At 38.9% G+C, this 20697-nt stretch overlaps 1 protein-coding gene across 2 annotated transcripts in view; it reads left to right on the top strand.

Annotated features, from left to right (window-relative positions):
- ATRNL1 (attractin like 1) overlaps positions 1 to 20697 on the top strand; it is a 1012424-nt gene that overhangs the window by 655655 nt on the left and 336072 nt on the right. For both annotated transcript variants that reach the window (XM_037904761.2, XM_043551194.1), the window contains exon 27: positions 4928 to 5006. In XM_037904761.2, the coding sequence (XP_037760689.1) occupies positions 4928 to 5006 (79 nt within the window). The remainder of the gene's footprint in view (positions 1 to 4927; positions 5007 to 20697) is intronic.

The raw sequence follows: 20697 nt of genomic DNA, 5'->3' as shown, positions 1-20697 counted from the left end.
TCTGTCCTTCCAGTATATTTTGTACCCTGGTATTACTGTGTCCCATTGATTATCCTCATTCCACCAAGTTTCTGTGATGCCTATTATATCAATATCCTCATTTAATATGGGGCACTCTAGTTCACCCATTTTATTATTTAGACTTCTAGCATTGGTATATAAGAACTTTAAAAACTTGTCTCCTTTTAGCTGTCTGCCATTACATGATGTAATTGAATGGGACTGTTCTCATTTGACTGTTTCTAATCAGATCCTACCTGTATTTTATCATCTTCCATCCTCTCCTCCTTATTAGAACATAGGGAAGGAGCTATAAATGGAGATTCCCTAAGGGATGTCCAAACTATGTGCTCCTCTGCACCAGTTAAAAGAAAAGGAGTACTTGTGGCACCTTAGAGGCTAGCAAATAACCTTCTGTCTGTAGGCAAGGACTGGCCTGTCTCCTAAGATCTGAGAGAGAAAGAAAACAACAGAATGCCACTAGCCATCACCTTCAGCCCCCAACTAAAACCTCTCCAATGCATCAAGGAGCTACAATCTATCCTGACAGATGACCCATCACTCTCACAGATCTTGGGAGACAGGCCAGTCCTTGCTTACAGACAGCCCCCCAGCCTGAAGCAAATACTCACCAGCAACCACACACCACACAACAAAACCACTAACTCAGGAACCTATCCTTGCAACAAAGCCCGTTGCCAACTGTGTCCACATATCTATTCAGGGGACACCATCCTAGGGACTAATCACATCAGCCACACTATCGGAGGCTCATTCACCTGCACATCTACCAATGTGATATATGCCATCATGTGCCAGCAATGCCCCTCTGCCATGCACATTGGCCAAACTGGACAGTCTCTACTTAAAAGAATAAATGGACACAAATCAGACGTCAAGAATTATAACATTCAAAAACCAGTCTGAGAACACTTCAATCTCTTTGGTCACTTGATTACAGACCTAAAAGTGGCAATTCTTCAACAAAAAAAACTTCAAAAACAGACTCCAAAGAGAGACTGCTGAATTGAAATTAATTTGCAAACTGGATACAATTAACTTAGGCTTGAATAAAGACTGGGAGTGGATGGGTCATGACACAAAGTAAACTATTTCCCCATGTTTATCTCCCCTCCCCTGTTCTTGTCAACTGCTCGAAATGGCCCATCTTGATTATCACTACAAAAGGTTTCCACCCTCCCCCCCCCCCGGCTCTCCTGCTGGTAATAGCTCACCTTACCTGATCACTCTTGCTACAGTGTGAATGGTAACACCCATTGTTTCATGTTCTCGGTGTATATAAATCTCCCCACTGTATTTTCCACTGCATGCATCTGATGAAGTGAGCTATAGCTCACGAAAGCTTATGCTCAAATAAATTGGTTAGTCTCTAAGGTGCCACAAGTCCTCCTGTTCTTTTTGAGGATACAGACTAACATGGCTGCTACTCTGAAATCTGCACCTGTTGGCTTTCCCCCCAGTGCTTAGTTTTAGAACTGCTCTACAACGTTTTAAATTTTAAGTGTCAGCCATCAGTTCCATTTGCTTTAGGTGGAGCCCATCCTCCCTGTATAGCTTCCTCCTTTCCCAAAAGTTTCTCTAGTTCCTAATAAATGTAAACCCCTCCTCCCTACACCATTGTCTCATCCATGCATTGAGACCCTGCAGTTCAGCCTGTCTAACTGGCCCTGCATTTGGAACAGGAAGTATTTCAGAGAATGCTACCATCGAGGTTCTGGACTTCAATGTCTTACCTAGCAGCCTAAATTTGGCCTCCAGGACCCCTCTCCTATTCCTCCCTATGTCATTGGTACCTACATGTAGCACAACCACCAGCTCCTCCCCAGCACTACACATAAACCTATCTAGAGGTCTTGAGAGATCCGCAACCTTTGCACTAAGCGGGCAAGTAACCATATGGTTCTCTGTCATTGCAAACCCAGCTATCTATGTTTCTAATGATCGAATCACCCATTACACTAATACCTATCTCCTCCTAATAACTGGAGTTCCCTTCCCTGGAGAAGTATCCTCAGTGTGAGAGAATACCACATCATCATCTGGAAGGATGCCTTCTTTATAGATTATAGGCAAGGTAACTGGCCACTGATTAAGAATCAAAAAGTCTGGTCCATCTCCCATAGGATGCAGTTGGAGTCTTTCCATTGATTTCCATAGGAGCTGGATCAGGCTTCAAGTGAGAGGAGTAATGCAAGAACTTTCATCTTACTGGCTTCAGGTCTGTGGCCTGTACACAGTTTTTTTTCCCTGGTAGCTCAAGAAAAACATTCAGGGAGTGGAACAAAGGTGAATGAGAGCATTTCCTATGAAAAGGGTCTAGATCCTGGCAATGGTCTCTTGGACCACTCAAGGGATGCATCACGCTATGCTGCTCTCAGTGCAGCTCTTTTGATACAGCTAATTGGCCAGCCTCACAGCTGTCTCTTCTATGCCCCAACTCTCTCATGCTCATGTACCCATCTTCTGATTCCTGCAGTTTCAAGTCCCACCACTGTAAACTGGTGGTTGACTTATGCCCATTTATCCCTGAGCTGGACCTGTAGGAGAGGAGGGAACAAATAGTTTCACCCTTATTTCATGTTTTGTACCAGAAGAGTTCTTTACTTTGCGCAGACCCAGGGGTTATCACAGTCTACTAGTCCCTGATTTCAAGCAAGAACTGGAGATAGGGGCCAGGGACAGTTTTTTTTTTTAAATTTAAAATATCAGCAATAATGAAATAAATAGTTATAACAGTAAATGTATGTGCATTCTACACTAGTGAATCTATGTTCATCTCCCTTTGTGATTATAGAGATTGTACCAAAAGCTTTTGGTGGAATAACCCTTCTTAGCAAAAAGCACACTGTTAATAAAAGGGCGCATGGCTTAAAATTGCTCATTGCATTGGATTCTCTCAATAAGAACAGCTGGAAAAAGATGATTTACATTTTGGCTGATTAAATAAGTGTTGAAATTCCTCCTCTGTATTCCCTAAGGTTCCTGAACCAGCACCTGGCTCTTATGCATCCTTTATTACAATTCATTTACTCTCCTCCTTCCCATTCCCCCCCCCCCGCCCCCGCCAAGTTTTCTACAGGGAAAATAATTTTGAAGTTAGCAAAACCAATGGATCAGAACAGTTCTGCAATCTTGTAGCTACAAGAACCACTGAAAACTCAATTACCTAAAAAAAATTCTGTACCAGAAACTAATAAAAGCACGACATAATTATAAATAATGGTCCTAGAAGGAGCGAGACCACATTTTTCCTTCTCCATAACAGGCCCAAAGAGGATTAAAGAACCCTCATAAGAAATGTTGGCCATTGACAATTGGCCATTAAGAAGAAGGTAGAGCTTTTCATTTAGAAGCAGTTTTGCATTTATTTAACTGTTCTTTTCCACTGCCAAATTCAGGGCGATCAATCTTCTTGAATCTGAACAGGCAGATTTGTGTGTCTCAAGTAAAACTAAGCTGTTGATTTTAATTACTTAATTGACCTGCTTAACAGAAGTTCCTCCCCCCTCTCATATGGTTCTTCTGCTACACTTAGGTGCCACTGTAGCAGGCTCTCTCAAGGATGTCCAAACAAGGAATTGATAAAAAGGGTTTAGGAGATTCCCAGTGAAGAGGTCTTTAAACAAAGAAAATATTGATTCAAAATTCTAACTCCATGTATTTTACAGTATTGACAGAACTTAGGTTATGAGGGTTGCAGTTTATTATTTTATTTTGTTAAATATATGAAGATGCAGCTGACTGTGGCCTGCAGCTGATGAAATGTTTGGGCTCTCATTCCAGACCCTATCATACTGTTGTCCACGTCACAATTATTATTAATGGGTACTTGAGTTAACAATCTTGGAAGAGCGACTAAAGAATGAATTGACATGGACTCTTGCCCCCTAGACAAAGATCTTCCAGGTCATGATTTCAGTCCTGTTGGCAAGTTGGTCTTGGGAATACTATGCACAAGAGAAGTACTAGTCTTAATCAATGGCACTTAGATGTAGCTAGAAAATCCTTGATTTTTTTTTAGAATGACTGTACAGACCAATTCAAAGGTATCCTGGACTCTAACAGTGGATACAAGCTTTTAGAATCTTTTTGCCTTCCCCTTCACTATAGAAAGCGTCAGTAGGATGTGGTGGGATTCTGTACAGCTTCTCCCCAAAATGAGTGGATGGAGGGAATTACCAATACTCCATAAGAAGATCTAGCTGAGAGAACTATTGTCTAAAATTAGAATAAGAGTCTGGAATTTTTGAATAGGGGAGGGAAGGCAAATGCTGGGTGGGAAGTGTAGAGATTTAATATCTGAGATATTACACAAATAAACTACATTTTTGCTGCTCTCTTTGGGAATATAACAGCAATATTCTTTGAAGTGTTGTTATTCAAAGTAGTTAGCAAAGGATATACTTGGTACCCCGGACAAAATGTACCCACTGCTGCCTGATGTGCCAATCCAAAACATCATACTAATTAATGTCTTGCCAAGTTGCAGTCCCTACATTCCTTTAAATTACTGATAGCCAAACAGGAGAACAGTGTAGACACATGAAATTTCTTCTTTCAGATAACCGATTTTTCCAAAAATTGGTTGTCATTGTCAGTTAATTCAGCTTTTTTCTTTTGGTGACTACTGTGGGCCTGCTGGAGATTAACTTGCTGTAGTGGAGACAGGAACAGTGTTTGTTGGAGATAAGCACAGCCTGCAGGATGTACATTCCCTTCTGACTTGAAAACTGGGTGATTGACAGCTATCAATCATGACAGAGTTCAATTCTCCTTCATTTTGTGTGTTTACTACTCCTGCTTTAATGTGTTACTTTCAGCCTTGCCCTCACAATGTACATAATTATTTTCCAGAACAGTTATATAAAATAATTTGATCTTAATTCTTTTTTTTTTGTAATTGCAGTTGTTTTTTGTCCTTACTGCTGGTAGCTGCTGTCGTTTGGAAGATCAAACAAACCTGTTGGGCTTCTCGACGGAGAGAGGTATCAATAACATTAGGATTACTAGGGTGGTTTTATCTTTGAGTGAATTCAGAGCTGCAAGTGAAATTAAAGTAACTCCCTTCAAATACATCATCTTTACTTGCCAGTTTTTTGTGCTAAGGCAGAATAAGTGAACCTGCTTTCTTTCCCTGGTGTAAGATTATTACTTTGCTGTGGAATATGTTCTTTACTGCTGTCAAAATGAGACAGTACAGCAGAAAAGTTGATAAATTGCAAGTAATGCAGTGCCTGATGACACAGTATCTTAAACTTTTGTTGATGCCATTCTTTACTCTCATACTTGTTTGAGTTATTTGAATGTAATTAATATTAAGACTTCATTGTGCTAGGCACTTGTTTAAACACTTCGAAAGGGACAGTCCCTGCCCAGAACAACTCAGTGTCCTTAGTGCTTGAGTTCATTTTATTGATTTTAAAACTGAGGGAAATTCTGGACCCATTCAAGTCAATAGAAGTTTTACCATTGATTTCAATGGGGCCATGATTTCACTCATAATGTTTTGTATACATTGCCATATTCTCTGTTGGTGTGAATTGGTATAGCTCTTGGAAAAAATAGCTTGTAATATCCAGTCTTATTTTGTTGAAAAAAGCCATTGCTGATGAGGTACAACTCTAGTTTGCATAAATATGTATGGAGTATAACTCCAAAAGCTGAAAAGGGTTTAAAGGCACTGATCCTTGCCTTTGAAACAGTTGGACACATTCGTAATGTTAGCAAATAATCACTTATTTGATTGGAGTTTAAATTTAAATTAAAAAAAACCACCACATTTTTTTCTCTGTGGAATTGATTTATCTTATAGTGTCTTGACAGTCTATTAAGTATGACTATGCCTTGAATCAAAATTATTTTTTCACTTTATATCTACACTGAATTCATGCATGCTTTAGAAGTATCAGGTAACTAGTTCTTACTGAATTCTTGCAGTATGAAATAGCATACTAATACCCAATTATAGCTTTGAACTGAAGCAACAAAGAAATCCGTGTGCTACTATAGTCATTTTACTATAGGTATTGTCTTATTCAAAAGGAACAATATCCAGTAGACCTACCTCAAAGGGTGTGTGTGTGTGTGTGTGTGTGTGTGTGTATATATATATATATATATAAACACATTACTTGGAAAATACAAAACAAGTTTAAACCATGGTCATTTAACTTCTTACTATTCTATTTGAGCCTAAGTAATTCTGTGCAACAATGTATTGTTAAGGAATGCAGCAACTGCTTGATTCTATTTCTCACTTTAATCAGATTTTAATAAGATATTTAAATATAAGTGAGAAATTCCTGACTTTATAGATTTAGTGGTCTTTGTGTACTTTCTGTGGTTACTCTTCTAGATGTTTGAAAAAAATATTAGAAAGACCCCGAGTTAGGGTGACCAGAAGTCCCAATTTTATAGGGACAGTCCCAATTTTGGGGGCTTTTTCTTATATAGGCACCTATTACCCCCCCACCCACTGTTCCGATTTTTTACATTTGCTATCTGGTCACCCTACCCCGAGTGTTCTCTGTAAACCACTTTCACATATTGTCATCATGGGAAAAGATGATGGAATTCTTAGAAGTGTTTTTTCTTTGATGGCACAAGAGTTTGGTAGCTATAGGAATGTGTATGAACTCCTAACTACTGACATAAAAGCACAAGCCAAAGGAGCTCTGCCATAAATCAGTTTCATTTACAGAGCAAAAATGGAAATATTTTTTCATGTGAGCTGGGCTGAATCTTTGAGACCCAGTAGGCAATACTATTCCTTGATTTTACTTCAGTTTAACTAAAGAAAATTAGGTGACTCATTCAAAAATATTGCATAGTTTGCTATGTGATAATGTGAATAGCTGTTTCCTGTATATTTATAATGAGCAAGAAGATAGCCATTAGAGTATGTTATTATAATTTATATTTGTAAATGTTTAAGAAAATAGCCTTCATTTCCATTTTACCTCATCTCTTTATCTTGAGTGCAACACTTGGATAAGACTATTTAATGTTTTGTTTTTCTGGTTAAGTAGCAGCAGTTTTACTACCCAGCATATCTTTTAGGGTTATGGGGTACAAGTGTAACAAGTAAATATACTTAGTACTAAAATCTACTCATTTGGATCAATGGGCTTTTCTGCCTCCATCATTTAGTATGTAGAACAGAAATGTCTGATGCCTTTGATTCCTTCTCCAGTATATGATCTGTCTCAGGTCAGCTGCAGAAACTGTATGAGAGTCTGATCATCACTGGGGAATGCAAGAGTGAAAACATGTGAGATGGAGTGCAAGAAAAAAAATGAAAATATAATATTCTGTTATCATGAAGTCCTTCTGTATTGTGCTAATCTTTCTTCCCCAGAGTAAATGGCGCCTGATCGTATTGTGGCAAGCCTTTATTTCTTGGTGAATTTCAGCAGGCTATTGACATAAGTAAATTATTCCTTAAAGGTTTTATGGACTCCTGAAAGGTAGGAGAATTCATTATGAGCAAAAATGCAAAACTCTAACCCTCTCTGTAGCCGGACCTGAACACATGGCTAAATTGGGTCTTCTCTGATACCAATTTGAGTTTAGCCTAGGCTCAATATAGTCACTTTTGCTACATTTTGATTTTGCATTACATAGTAGGAATCTTAACAGGTCTTTTCCATTTTCCCCCAAAATCTGGATATTTACTTTGCTGTTCTTTGTACATCCTCACATTGTAGTTACTTTTTTTAAAAAACCACCACTGCTTGTTAAGCAGAGGTTTTCCTTGAGTTGTTCAGAGATGTACTAAAGTATTTTCCCCAAGGGATTGCATTAAATGTAGAACCTAGCAACGTATATGAGAAATTCAGAATGATTCCTTCCACTGTGCATTACACAGTGTTTTTCAACATTTAATCTTATTTCCTGTTGTGTTGCTCCACTCACCTTGCTTTTTAAAGGTTCTCTAAAATTTCTCAGTCTGAACACAAACTTACAAGGGTTAGTCATCTGCAAATTTTTCCAGCTCCCTGTTCCAGGTCATTAATACAGATTGTAAATGAATTACTTTTACAATAGAATCATTCTGCATAAAATGGACAGAGACCTACATCTCATCTCATCATTTTCCATTCATTCAGAACAATCACTTTTCCAGATTATTAATATATTAACATTTTGCAATTTATTCCTACTTTTTTTTGTTTATTGGTCAGTTTCTTAATCCATGACAACACTGTACTTCTCATCTGTTGTCTGCCTAGGTTCCTGTCTCTTGTGATGTACTTTGGCAAAGGCTTTTTGAACATTTGTATAAGTTCTGTCTGATTCTTCCATTATACTTTGACTTCTTGCTGAGCTCCCTCTCTTCTGCCCTCTGAAAGGCCAAGCAATAGCAGATACCATCTCTCACCAAGTGCATTGGAAGAAAAAGGAAATAGTCTGTTTCCTTTATTTCATGGTTCCCAGAAGATCAATGGAGTGTTGAGCAAGAGAACATGAACAGGCATCCCCTTTGCTCAATACAATAGATCAGCAACACTACCTACACACGTCTGTATGAAAGGGTGTGTAGAACACTGAAATGCTCAGCTCAGGGAACTTGATCCTGAGAAAGAATGACATGGTATATTAACAGACTCTCACATGACTAAGAACCTTACAGCATTATTCTGTTGGACAGTGTTCTGGTTGTGTTGTATTGAAACAACCCTGGAGGAACAAGGATCAAGTTTGTGGGTGTCAAAACAGAAATCTTCCTTCACTGATCAGAGTAAATTTACAAACACAGGAAAATTCACCTAGGAGTTTGTGACAGATTCCTGGGGTACAACCTAGAACTGTGGGACTGCTGAACCTGCTTAACTTTCCACCCTGGGATGTCTCACTTGATGCTTTGCTAGTGACAAGCAGCAAACCTCTCTAGTCAACAACATGCAGGGACACACCAGCTAAGTTGCTGGAATTCTCTAAGCCACTCATACTGTACAGAGGAAAAGACCAGCAAATCCACCCAGTCTTGCACCCTGGAAATATACAGTCTTTCACTGCTAAAGATCCTCTTGAGCAATGCAAGCTCATTAATTAGTTTGCCACTTCAAAGGCTAGTGCACATGCACCAGCCTTTGTAATTTGAGCAGATTCCCCAAGCACTTTAGACAACTCACTGGTAAAGATAAAACATAATAAATGTATTAACTATAAAAAGATAGATTATAAGTGATTATAAATGGTAGGCATAAAGGTCAAAGATAGTTACTTAATAAAAAGTAAACAAATTTTAAATCCTAAACTTTATCAGATTCGGTAAGATCTGAAACAGTTTCTCACTCCACTGGATGTTGCAGTTCTTAATAGAGAGGCTGAATTCCCTTCGCAGCCTGGGGCCAATCTCCCCAGTTCAAAGTCTTTGTCTTTCCAGCATTCTTGTTGCCTTCAGAGTAAGTGGGGGAGGAGAGGGGTGGTCTCATGATGCCACTGTCCCTTATTTTATACTCTCCATTCATGTCCCTGGAAAAATGCTGGCACAGACATGTCCTGGTGGGCCTTGCTGAATAAGAGTTGAGCATCCCCATTGTGTGGGGCTTGCACAACTGTTTCTCATTGAATTGTAAATCTCTTGTATACAATTCCCCTGCTGGTCAATGGCTGTTTAAAGCTCAACTGGGTGTGGTTCACTTCCTTTGTTGCCACTGTAGAGCTATCTGTGGGCACCTCCCAGCCTCACAACATGTTTCAACAACCCTATAGCAAAATCTCATAACTATTGTGATGGGGTGGACTAGGCCCAAAGGCCCCCTGCTGGAGGCTTCAGGGTTCTGCCACACCCATTCCAGGAAAGGAGCAGTGGAGCAGTCCTCCAAGTAGCCTAGAATGGTTGTGAGGAATCAACCAGAGGGGCCAATCAGGGACCAAGAGGGCCATATAAAAGACGCTGTAGAACAGAGCAGCAGTTAGTTGCTGCTTGGAGCTAGAGAAGAAAGGACTGCATGCCTGGATGGAAAAGCAACAGGACCAAAGACAGTCTGTTGTCAGGGACTGGGGAAGTGAGAGGCTACTGGCTGGCTACTAGGACTGAGCCGGAGACACTTTGCTAGCAGGGACCAGGGAAGCAATGAAGGAGCTCCTGGCTGGCTGTGGGCCCTGAGTAGGGACTGATCCTGGGGAGGGCCGCAGGAAGATAGTGTCTCCAGGGAGGAAGCCCTGGGGATACGGCCCCATACCAGGGGTGGACTACTTAAAGACCAAAGCCCAGGGAGCAGTAGAGAGACACCACCAGAGGGGTACTGAGATAGACTGTGTACCCTGGAAGGGGTCTGTTATGGTTAACATGCAGACAGTGTGTGTGACTCGCTGGAGGACTGAGTTGCTAAAAAAAAAATATCCACCTGAGAACCACCAAAAGGGGTCACCAAAACTGACAACACAAACACACCCAAACAGAGAGGGTGCTGACCCTGTTACATCCATATATAATGGAAATATGGATATTTTGATAGAACAGTGAGTTTCAGCAGATCATGACCTTTCATATGATACTTTACAAGGCATTCTTTGTACAAAATATCATAGCCATACACAAGTAGTCAGTCTGGAGGTTACAGGATGCTATTTTGGGGAACACTGCATCAGAGTCCTAGAGGGAGTGTGAGACAGATCCGTTTTCAACTCAGGCATTCCCAAGTTCTGCAGCAGGTTTGGGGCAGTAAAGGTGGCTTAGAATCAGCTCATTCAGCATAAAATTGTCAGTGACCTATTATATGCCTTATTCTTTTCCATTCATTCAGAAGAGGTTGTGAAAAATCAAAAGAAAAGTATGTGCCAGGTAAATTTAGTTACTCCAACCTGGACCTGATGATCATGGTATGCTGACCTTCTTCCCCTCCTCTCCAAGTATTAGTAAGCCTTCCTATTTAAAATAGGACAAAAACTCATCTCCAGAGGCTTAGAGACATACCCTCATAGATCTAGGTCTCCTGGAACCAGTTATACTTTACCCTCCTGCTGAACAGATGAACTGTTATTTTAGAGGCTAATTGTAAGCTCATAGTTGGTTCTGCTAGCCAGGAACTGGAAATAAAGCTCCAAGCCTCAGTCCTTTTAAGACCTTTTCCTCAGGGTTTATTATGTGCCAAACAATCACAGAAACAAAAAAGCAAATCAAATGAAAACACTGGGCAATAACTATCTAGAGGCTTTTCCCATTTTAGCAAGCCAAGGGGGAAGAGAACGCAACCCCCCCCCCCCTTAGTTTCCATTTGATCCAGCTTCCCCTTCCTTTTATACTCCTCTCCAAGCAGCCATGTGACCAGCCAGGACCTGTTAATCCTTTACAGATCACAGCACCTGTTCTTTCTCACGCTGTCATACGTGATTTAGTCAGTTTTGGCCTTCTGCTGTTTTCCCCCAAAAGCCTCAGTGGTCTCCATTGTAGATTTCCTCACAATCAATACCCTTCTCATTCACATTGCACTTGTTGAGGTCTCTAGGGAATTGTCATCCATTCAGAAATGTTTTGCTATTGCTGTCACACATCATATTCAGAATTGACGCAGCAGCCCCTGCCATGAAATTTCAATCTAGGCCTTCTGTTTTCCTCCTTTCTACAAAAATTGATGCATAACTCAGATTCCCTAAATAAGAACATTGAAGAGAACATTTGTTGTCTCAGCATGTTCTGCATCTAAGTTATTCAGTCAATCCCCTCTTTAGAATGAATGTAACAGATTTGCTCATAGGTTATTATACTGAAGAGATTGGCAGTATATCAGTGAGTGCTAGATTGGCCCAAAGGTTTTGTCCCCATGAAACACTTAAGAATGAAAGTTCCCCCTCCCCCATCTCTTGGATAGCACTTACATTCAAAAAATTTTCTCTTTGCAATAGATTAAGAAATTTATTTTTGTTCACAATACAATATTGAGGGCACTCATTAAACTGATGATGGTAACAGGCCTACTTAGCAAGAATAAAATCCATGAAAGTTCTAGTTGTTACCTTAGCAAAGCACCAGTCCTTCACTAAGCCAGTCAGGAGATAGACATGTATTCATTCATTCAGCCTCGTCCTAAGTTTTGAAGAGTTCCTTGTTTCTACCATAGAGATATGGATGCATATATATCCCAAGTAGATGCATATATAATTCTGCAGTTAAAATTGCTATTGAATAGTCTTATAAAAATCTGTATTTTACATATTATAGTTATACCTTACTTACCAGAAAGGTCCTACATATCTAAAAAGATGACTTATATATGATATACTGTAGTCTCTTAAGAAATGAGCAAGTAATGCATAATTGCACATTTATGTAAAAAATGTACAGAAGGCATGGAATTAAATGTTGTGACAAAGTTCTGACCTTGTCTCAGTGGGTCCTGCACTTCTTGGCAGGTTACGATAGCCGCAGAGGCTCATTGTGACCCTCCATATAGGGCTTTTCTTTCTAGAGGCAAGGGTCACAGCCAACTGACCCATTTTCATCATAAGCCAGCACGGGAGGGGAGGAGAAGCTATCCTCCTTCATACAGTCTCTGTTGTCTTCTAGTCTCCATGATTAGTTGGGGAGGGGGAGCCCAGCCCCGCCATCTACTCCAGGCTCCAGCCCAGGGACCCTGATAGTAGCAGCTCTTGGTAGCTGACTTTTTAGAAACAGGACAAGTACAATTTCCTGGGACACTGTCCCACAGCAGCCCCCACTTCCTCAATATCTACATCACTCTTACCTCAGGGCCTCCTTTCTTGTGTCTGATAAGGTTTATGCTGCTCCATTTCTCAAGCAGCATGACTCCCTTCTATGGCTCCTGACATATACACCCCGGACTAAGTGGGAGGCTTTTAACTAGTTTCAGACAGCCCCTGATTGGCTTCAGGTGTCCCAATCAACCTAGCTGTCTCCACTGCTTTCTGGAAGGATCTTAATTGGCCCCAGGTGTCTGGATTAACCTGGAGCAACTGCCATTTGGTTACCATGGTAACAGGGATTTGTTTAGCCTGGGGCTAACATACCTGTTTCTCACTACTTTCCTATAGCCATCTGGCCTTGCCCCATCACAATGTATAAAGGGCCTATTTAAATATAAAGGTTAATATAATTCCTTTATTGAAATGTTTGTATTTATAAACAGCATTTCATTATACAGTCAGCTGTGCACCATTTCTCTGTATGAAAGGGTAATATATACAATCATAAAAAAGTTGAAATCACAGAGAATTCTCTCTTAATATAATGTGTCTGTGCAACACAGCTTATTGCTTTGTTTTATTAGATAAACTTGTTTGTTTAAAAAAAATCTTTCTAGTCCTGATTTTAATATCAAGGTTGTTTTATTAATGTTACGCTTTCCAAGCAAATCTCCTGAGTAGTCAAAGGCTCTTAAAAACACACAAATGAAACTGAAATAGACTACTTCTTAATAACAGTAACAATTCATGTAATAGCTCCAAGCTCATTTTTATGGCAACCCTATTGAGAATAAGAAAGTTTGCTTATGTAGATTGTAGTAATGCATGTAAATATGTGAATTTCAGTTAGTAGCTATCTTACAGTAAAGACCATTTCATTTTTTAAACGGTTCCTTTTATAAAAAAGTATTTATGGTCTTCAGTATATTTAATATAATTAATGGAATTTGACATGTTTAAGTTCAGAGAGTTAATACATCTGGGAATCTGTGTATTTGTGGAACGTTTTTACAACAGCTTTGTATGTGCAAGCATCCACAGCTTCTAGACATAGAAGACCCAATCCTGCAAACACTTGTGTACATGAGTGAAGTGCTCAAGTGATTAAGTTATTAATGTGCATAAGATTTTGCAGGTTGAGGCATTTTGTGTTCTAAGGTTATGGACCCCAGAACACACATTTTTTTCTTTGTATCTTTCTGTGTGGCTTTCCAGAACATATATAGCCCCTTATGCTGCAAATGTATGCAAGCTTAACTATAGACCTTGTGAGTAGTCCCCTTGAAGTCAATGGGTGGACTGCTCACAGGACCAGATCCTTAACTTGTGTAAATCGTTGTAGCTCAGTTGAAGTCAGTGGAGCTATGATAGTTTAAACTGAAGATCTGACCCACAATGTAAACTGTGAAGTTGAATGTAAACTGTGAGCTGAGGATCTGACCTGCAATGCAGAAAGTTAAACATGTGCATAAGTTTTTGAGGATCAGGGTGATATTTTGGAATGTAATATGTGACTTCCTAAAAATAAACATTTCATTTTCTCCTATGTTGATCATTCTGAAATCATATATGCTCCCAGTTGATACAACCTCATCAGTAAAAGACTAATGAATATTTTAATGACAGCAGCAATAAAAGTTGTCATCTCCTTTTGGAAAGACATATTTTACTGAGTGACTTAACAAAGTAGGTCTAATATATGCATCTCAAAGGGTGCCATAACTGTCAATGGAAACAGAATGACAGCAGAATTCAATCATATTTGGAAATGTTTTGGAATAATAAGTGTACACACACATACACCGAGTATAGTAGATATAGTCCTTTATTATAATTCTGAGATGCTTGCCTGAACAATTTCCATTCTAATTTTCTAACTTTTGTCTCTTACAGAAGTTTTCCTTTCTTAAAGCTTATATAGATGCACCATTGTATGATGACAGGTTTCAGAGTAGCAGCCGTGTTAGTCTGTATTCGCAAAAAGAAAAGGAGTACTTGTGGCACCTTAGAGACTAGCAAATTTATTTGAGCATAAGCTTGACTGAGTGCATCTGATGAAGGGAGCTGTAGCTCACGTAAGCTTATGCTCAAATAAATTTGTTAGTCTCTAAGGTGCCACAAGTACTCCTTTTCTCATTGTATGATGTATCACTGCCAAATATTTTACGTTGGCAGTATTCCGCTGCTCTGTTTCTTTAAAAAAAAAAATCAATACAAAAATCTGTTGGGGAAAAATAAATACAATTGTAAATGTTTTGGTTTTAGCTATTCTGGTTGCACTATTTGGAGCAGAAAAAACAATTCAAGGATTCATAACTGGGCCATAAAAATGTGCTGCTTGCTGAAATTTGATATATTGATCTGAAGTTTGAAAACTTAACACATCACAAGTGAATGTAAAAGAAACAAGAAATCAGTGAGTATGTGCAGACAGCATATTTAGTTTTAGATGCAGGTGAAATTTATGAAAGTTTTCTAGCTATGTGATTCATGTAGCTAGGGATATTACTGCTGTTTCACAGAAGTAGATGGAGAATAGGTGAAGCTACAGTTTTTCAAAGAAAATGATGTGGCTATTGTATTCAAAGGAATTTATCATCATAGTTAGGAATTATACAGAATGGGTGAAAATAATATCATATTATGGTTGTGCTGGAAGGTCTTAATGGTTGCCATCAATCACAGACCTGGTTAACCTGATGGGTGTGGTAAGTGGAAGGAGTAATTTAAGTCCCTTTATGGAGAGAGATAGCTGGAGACAATAAAAGCTGCTGCCAAAGACAACTGGATGCATAGCAAAGCCTAAACAGAGTTAAACTGTGTGATGTGAGGGGTTTCATGGGATTAGTTGAAAACGCAGAGGCTCAGGGATAGTTTAGCAAACTGTGTGTGTCAGAAAAAGCCAGTAGACAGCAAGAGGACCAGTTGTGAGAGCATGGCTCTGGTAAGAAGCTGAGAGCTTTCTTTGGTCAGAGTGCAAAGGCAACTTGGATTTCTGAGCAAGGAAACTGCCTACTGTTGTTTGTTCCGACTATGTTCTTTGTAAATCAACAGGATTGCACCAAAGAAATATTGGCTAACTGCTCAGGTCAAAAGGGCAACACTGTTATATAAATTGATGCTTCACTTAGAATATGGTGTTCATTTCTAGTGACCTTATTTCAAAATAGAAATAGTAGAAATAGAATGGATCTAGAGACAGACAACAAAAATTATTAGAAGTTTGGAAAGATTTCTCTGTGAAGAGAGATTGAAAAGATTTGGGATTTTAGTGTAGAGAAGAGATAAATAAGGGAGACAATAAGGCATGCAAAATAAGGAATGGTACAGAGAAAGTTGGGTGCTTCTATTTAAGATTTCTCATAACACAAAGACCACTATATTGGATGCTACTTAAGCATGAACGGGATGATCCTATGGTGTAGATCAGCTCAGCACTGGGAAACACAAAGGAAAGTTACCACCAATGTTTCTCTTCCGCCCAGGAGAACAAAGCACTTCTTGGCCACAGCTCAGAATCTGGGCCGAAAAGAAATATACAAGCATTTTCTCTTCCTTCCTTTACGACCCTCCAACAAGTACTATTTAACTGAAAGTGCATTTTTAACAGTCTCATTTAAAGATCGTCCGCTATATTATAATTTGGCATAACATGGGTTCCCAGCCTAATTTATGGACCACTTGAAACATTCAGAGCACTTGCTGATAGTCTGTAGAGAGTTGCCACGTGATTCTGGAATCTCTTAACTGATTCTAGCTGCTTCTACAAGCATCCAAGGTCTTCAATGCAAAGATATCAGTATTTTCCTAATGTTACTTTTCTGTGTAAGCAGTTGCTGTTGTTGGCAGAGGGATGTTGTCCAGTGGGAGGAAAGATGAATCATAGGACAAATCTTTCCCCATTCTTTGAAAAAGTTACAGAAATTCTCTGCCACTGTTTTAGGGAATTAAAAATCAAAAATATAGGCAATTATTATTAGATTATAATTAATTATAATTAATTATAATTTTGGGGGCATCTAAGAACCAAGGCTTTGTAGCTTTATTGAGGAAAGTGTATTCATTTTTGCTAATAGGAATACAAAAGAAAAGTATGTGGACCATTTAAATCATCCTAACCTTATCTTATAGTCTTCTAAATGCTAAAATAGTATGACACTGATGTGGTACAGTGGGGATTTTCTAATTATATTTCATGAATATTGAATTTTGAAAGGTATCAGTAAATATAACCACTAATTTAAACTGGCACAGTATCATGGGAAATTCATTAATACAATATCATTAATTCTCATCCCAGTTTCCTATATTTTTTAGGAATTAATTTTTACTCTTCCTCCCTTAGGGACAAATTCTGCCCTTGGATGTGCTTGTGTGGCTACCACTGACTTAATTTTACATTTTAACACATTATTGGAGTGGTGCTAATGTCACAAAAGAATAGTCATTCCTCCTGTTTTTTTAGGTCTTGATGTAATCATAACAACTACATTTGGAAGTAGTCCTTATGTTTGCATTTTTATATATAGTTATGGGTCTAATGTCAAAGGCAAGTTTCTTAAAGATTGTTATTTTACAGAATATTTAAGGAAAATTATTAATCTGATTTTTAATAATACGTAACTGGTGTTTTATGTATTTAGATATTTTCTTTTTCATGCCATTTTTAATAACGAGTAATAATGAAGTGTTAACATTCTGTATTATTCTATTTAGGTTTATGCTAGGATTTAGATAATCTCATAACAGAAGGTAAAAGTGACTATCAGGCAAATGTGTATTTTACAACACTGAATGTGTGTATGTATGCAACTCTGCATATATAAAATGTATAAAACTCAAGTGAGCAAGAGCTGTAGGATCAGGTCCTTCTGTACCCCAGACAGCATTTTTTCAAATGGCTGATATACTCCTATTTAATATACATACAATATGTGATGGGGTGTTACCTGGCCTTTGCAGCTCCCTACAGGAGCCTGTAGGGTCTCTGGGGTCCTGTCACACCCTCTCCCAGTATTGGAAGCATCCAATCAGAGCCCAGGAGGCTCAGATAAAAGGAGCTGCTGTGGTTTAGCATGTTGGTCCCTGGCTGGAATCAGAGGGGCAAGGAAGGGTGCTCTTCTCTAGCCAAAGGAGCTTGAGGGATAACCAAAGTTTGTTTCTGGCTGCATTTGCTTAAGCGGAGTTGTCAGGGAGACAGAGGAACTCAGAACTTTAACCCTGAGGTAAGGGTGAAGCTAAAGAGGGCCAAAGTAGGGAGAGGCAAAGGGAAGAAGCAGCAATGAACTAAATTGAGCAGTGCATAGCTGCTATTTATAGGGACCCTTGGTTGGAACCCAGAATAGTGGGAGGGCCCAGGTTCCCTTGCGAGCCACAGTGGTATAAAACCCAAGAAGGGGACAGAGCTTATTTGAAAGCCTGAACAAAGAGATGAATTTAAAGAGTCAGAGGGTGTTCATTTGGACATTATGACTTCGTTGGAAGGTCAAGCCATGAAAGACCCAACCTAAATTGGCCAGCAATCTGCAAGGAACATCGGGGTGAGAAAAGGACTGCAGTATCACACCCAGTAATGGGGGCATGTAAGAGGTGAGTGTCTTCTGTTACATTATATAAATGCTGTTTGTGGTAGAGAAGGACCTGATTGGACAGCTCTTGCTCACTTGAATTTTCCCAGTGGACTACAATGGGCCACCTGGACTGTTTCCCTGAGTAAGGGTTATTCATGGGAGTAAGAGTTGCAAAATTAGTCCCTCGAGGACTAAGTGCTAGCTACATTGCATTCAAAGGGCAAAGCAGGAAATGTTTGTTTTTTCCTTATGGAAATTCTTTATGGAATTTTACCTGATGACATTTTACCTCATGTTTTGACTGACTGTGAAAACTGTGTTTGTGGTTAAAAACTGCCTTTCTGTACATGCATCACCACTGATTCCAGGCCAGACCACCGTTACCCCCTATTTCCATAATATTTTTGCCATATGCATCAATGGTGAATGTAATCGATGGACTGCTACCCTGAAATATTAGCAAGGAGACTGTTTAATATCAGAAACAAATGTATTCTAGAAATTAGAATGAAAAGGGTTGAAATAATTGAGTTATGTGAGATTATGTTAAAGTTGTATGGACAATTAATACCTTCTGCTCAGCACTTTACAGAACAGGAGACAGTGGATATAGTGTATCAGCAGCGTTCATGCACCGTGAACACAAGTTGGAACCTGTCAAGACTTAGAAACTGAAGAATTGTTAATGTTGTGGTATCAGAAGTACTGGTATGGCTTGATTTATTCCTAGAATAACATGAGAGTGGGTATTTGGGAAGGAGGAAGAAACCTTTGTGACTATAACTGATCATTTGTATTCCATCCTAACTTCTTTTTATAGCATATCATAGAATGAATAGTATGTATTTTTAATTAATTAATTTTCCCTCCTCTCTCAACTGTTGAGCTTTGATAACCATCAAATTAGTCCTTTCCTAGAAGGGAAATGTTACTGAAGTAATAGCTCTGTTACTACTTGAATGGCTCCATGATGTGTGTAAAGCAGATGTTTACCTTTCAAAAGCAAAACCTGTACTGCAATGGGCAAAAGAAAAGTAAATTAGCTTAGAAGTTCAGCAAGTTATTTTAAGTGTCTATAATATTACTAAATGTTTCACATTTTGGCAGACCCTATTCATTTATGTAAATTCCAGTGTTGTCACAAATTGCATGTAGAACTTTTCAAAGTATTTGTCGGTATCTGATATAGTCACATCAGAATATAGAATATCTGGAGTGTGTTTATTTTGTGATAACTGTGTTAAATAATGCTACAGTTGTAAAGCATAGCCATGCAAACATGAAAATATGTAATTAAGGGATATAAAAGTACTTAAAAAAGTGTGCTGTAAGATATTAGTAAGGTGGAATCTCAAGATACCTTAGTATTACAGGTTTATTCAAAATTCCTATAGTTCTCAAGTAACATAACATTATTGTAATATTTTTGTTGTGTGACTTTCCTTATGTTCTTTCAGTTTTGTTTCCTTGGCTATAGCATGATGACAGAAATATTATAATTTTAATTATCATAGAGTAATATTATTTGATGATTAAATTAATAGTGATACATTTTCTTCTTGTAAATGTGTAATGAGGTCACTGGAACTTGTAATTATGCTTTAAAGGTACAATTATGAGGTGTTCATTGTATAATAACTTACTAAATTATGCGCACAAAACATGCCCTGTGTATGTGCAGGGCATAATTTTAAGCCAAACTATGGCTTTAGATTCATATACATACAACTCCTGTAGGATTTATTAATATGTATATCTGCAAGGCATAATTTTGGGCCCTAGCTGTCTCATACACTTCTAGATAGTCATATTTTTCAAAACATCAGCTTTCTTTTGTCTGTATTTTGAACTAATCACCATAAGTATGAGGAATATATGTGCCACTGGGGGAGCTATGCATACTTGATCTACACTAAGATTCACAATATAGAGGAAAAGTTAGCCTGTTGCATAGCATCTTACAGCTCACTCTGGATCAATTCCTCTCTTCTTCAACCTATCCTCTCCCCACACACCCAGAGTCAGCAGTTACTTGGAGACTGGAGGGCTTAGTATGGACCCCTGCAAAAGGGACAGGTCTCAGGCCAATTTATTACCTTTCGCCCTTTTACATTACCTTTTATTTGATTAAATGACCTTCCCTTCCCACCTCTATATATCAAATGAGGCAGTTGTGAGGAGTGGGCTTCTGATTCTACTACCTGAGCTGCATTTCTGATTTTGGAGGTCAGCGCTAGTCAGGGTGCACACAGATGCTAAGATACTGCTGTGATGGGTCCAGTGTAAGAATGTGTATAAAAACAGTGAAAGGTGGGTAATCTTTCCTAGCCCTGTCCCTGGTGACTGCTGCTTAGGAGAGAGAGTAATGTTCAGTGTAATGGTCCTCTCGCCCCTTTCTTCCTGCCTGAGCTCCCTGTAAGCTGTCATTCCTGGCTGACTGGTAGTCAGAGGAGAG

Source organism: Chelonia mydas, chromosome 7 (genome assembly GCF_015237465.2).
Source record: "Chelonia mydas isolate rCheMyd1 chromosome 7, rCheMyd1.pri.v2, whole genome shotgun sequence".
NCBI lineage: Eukaryota > Metazoa > Chordata > Testudines > Cheloniidae > Chelonia > Chelonia mydas.
The sequence above is the reverse complement of the archived record's forward strand: the minus strand, read 5'-3'. Positions and strand labels throughout refer to the sequence as shown.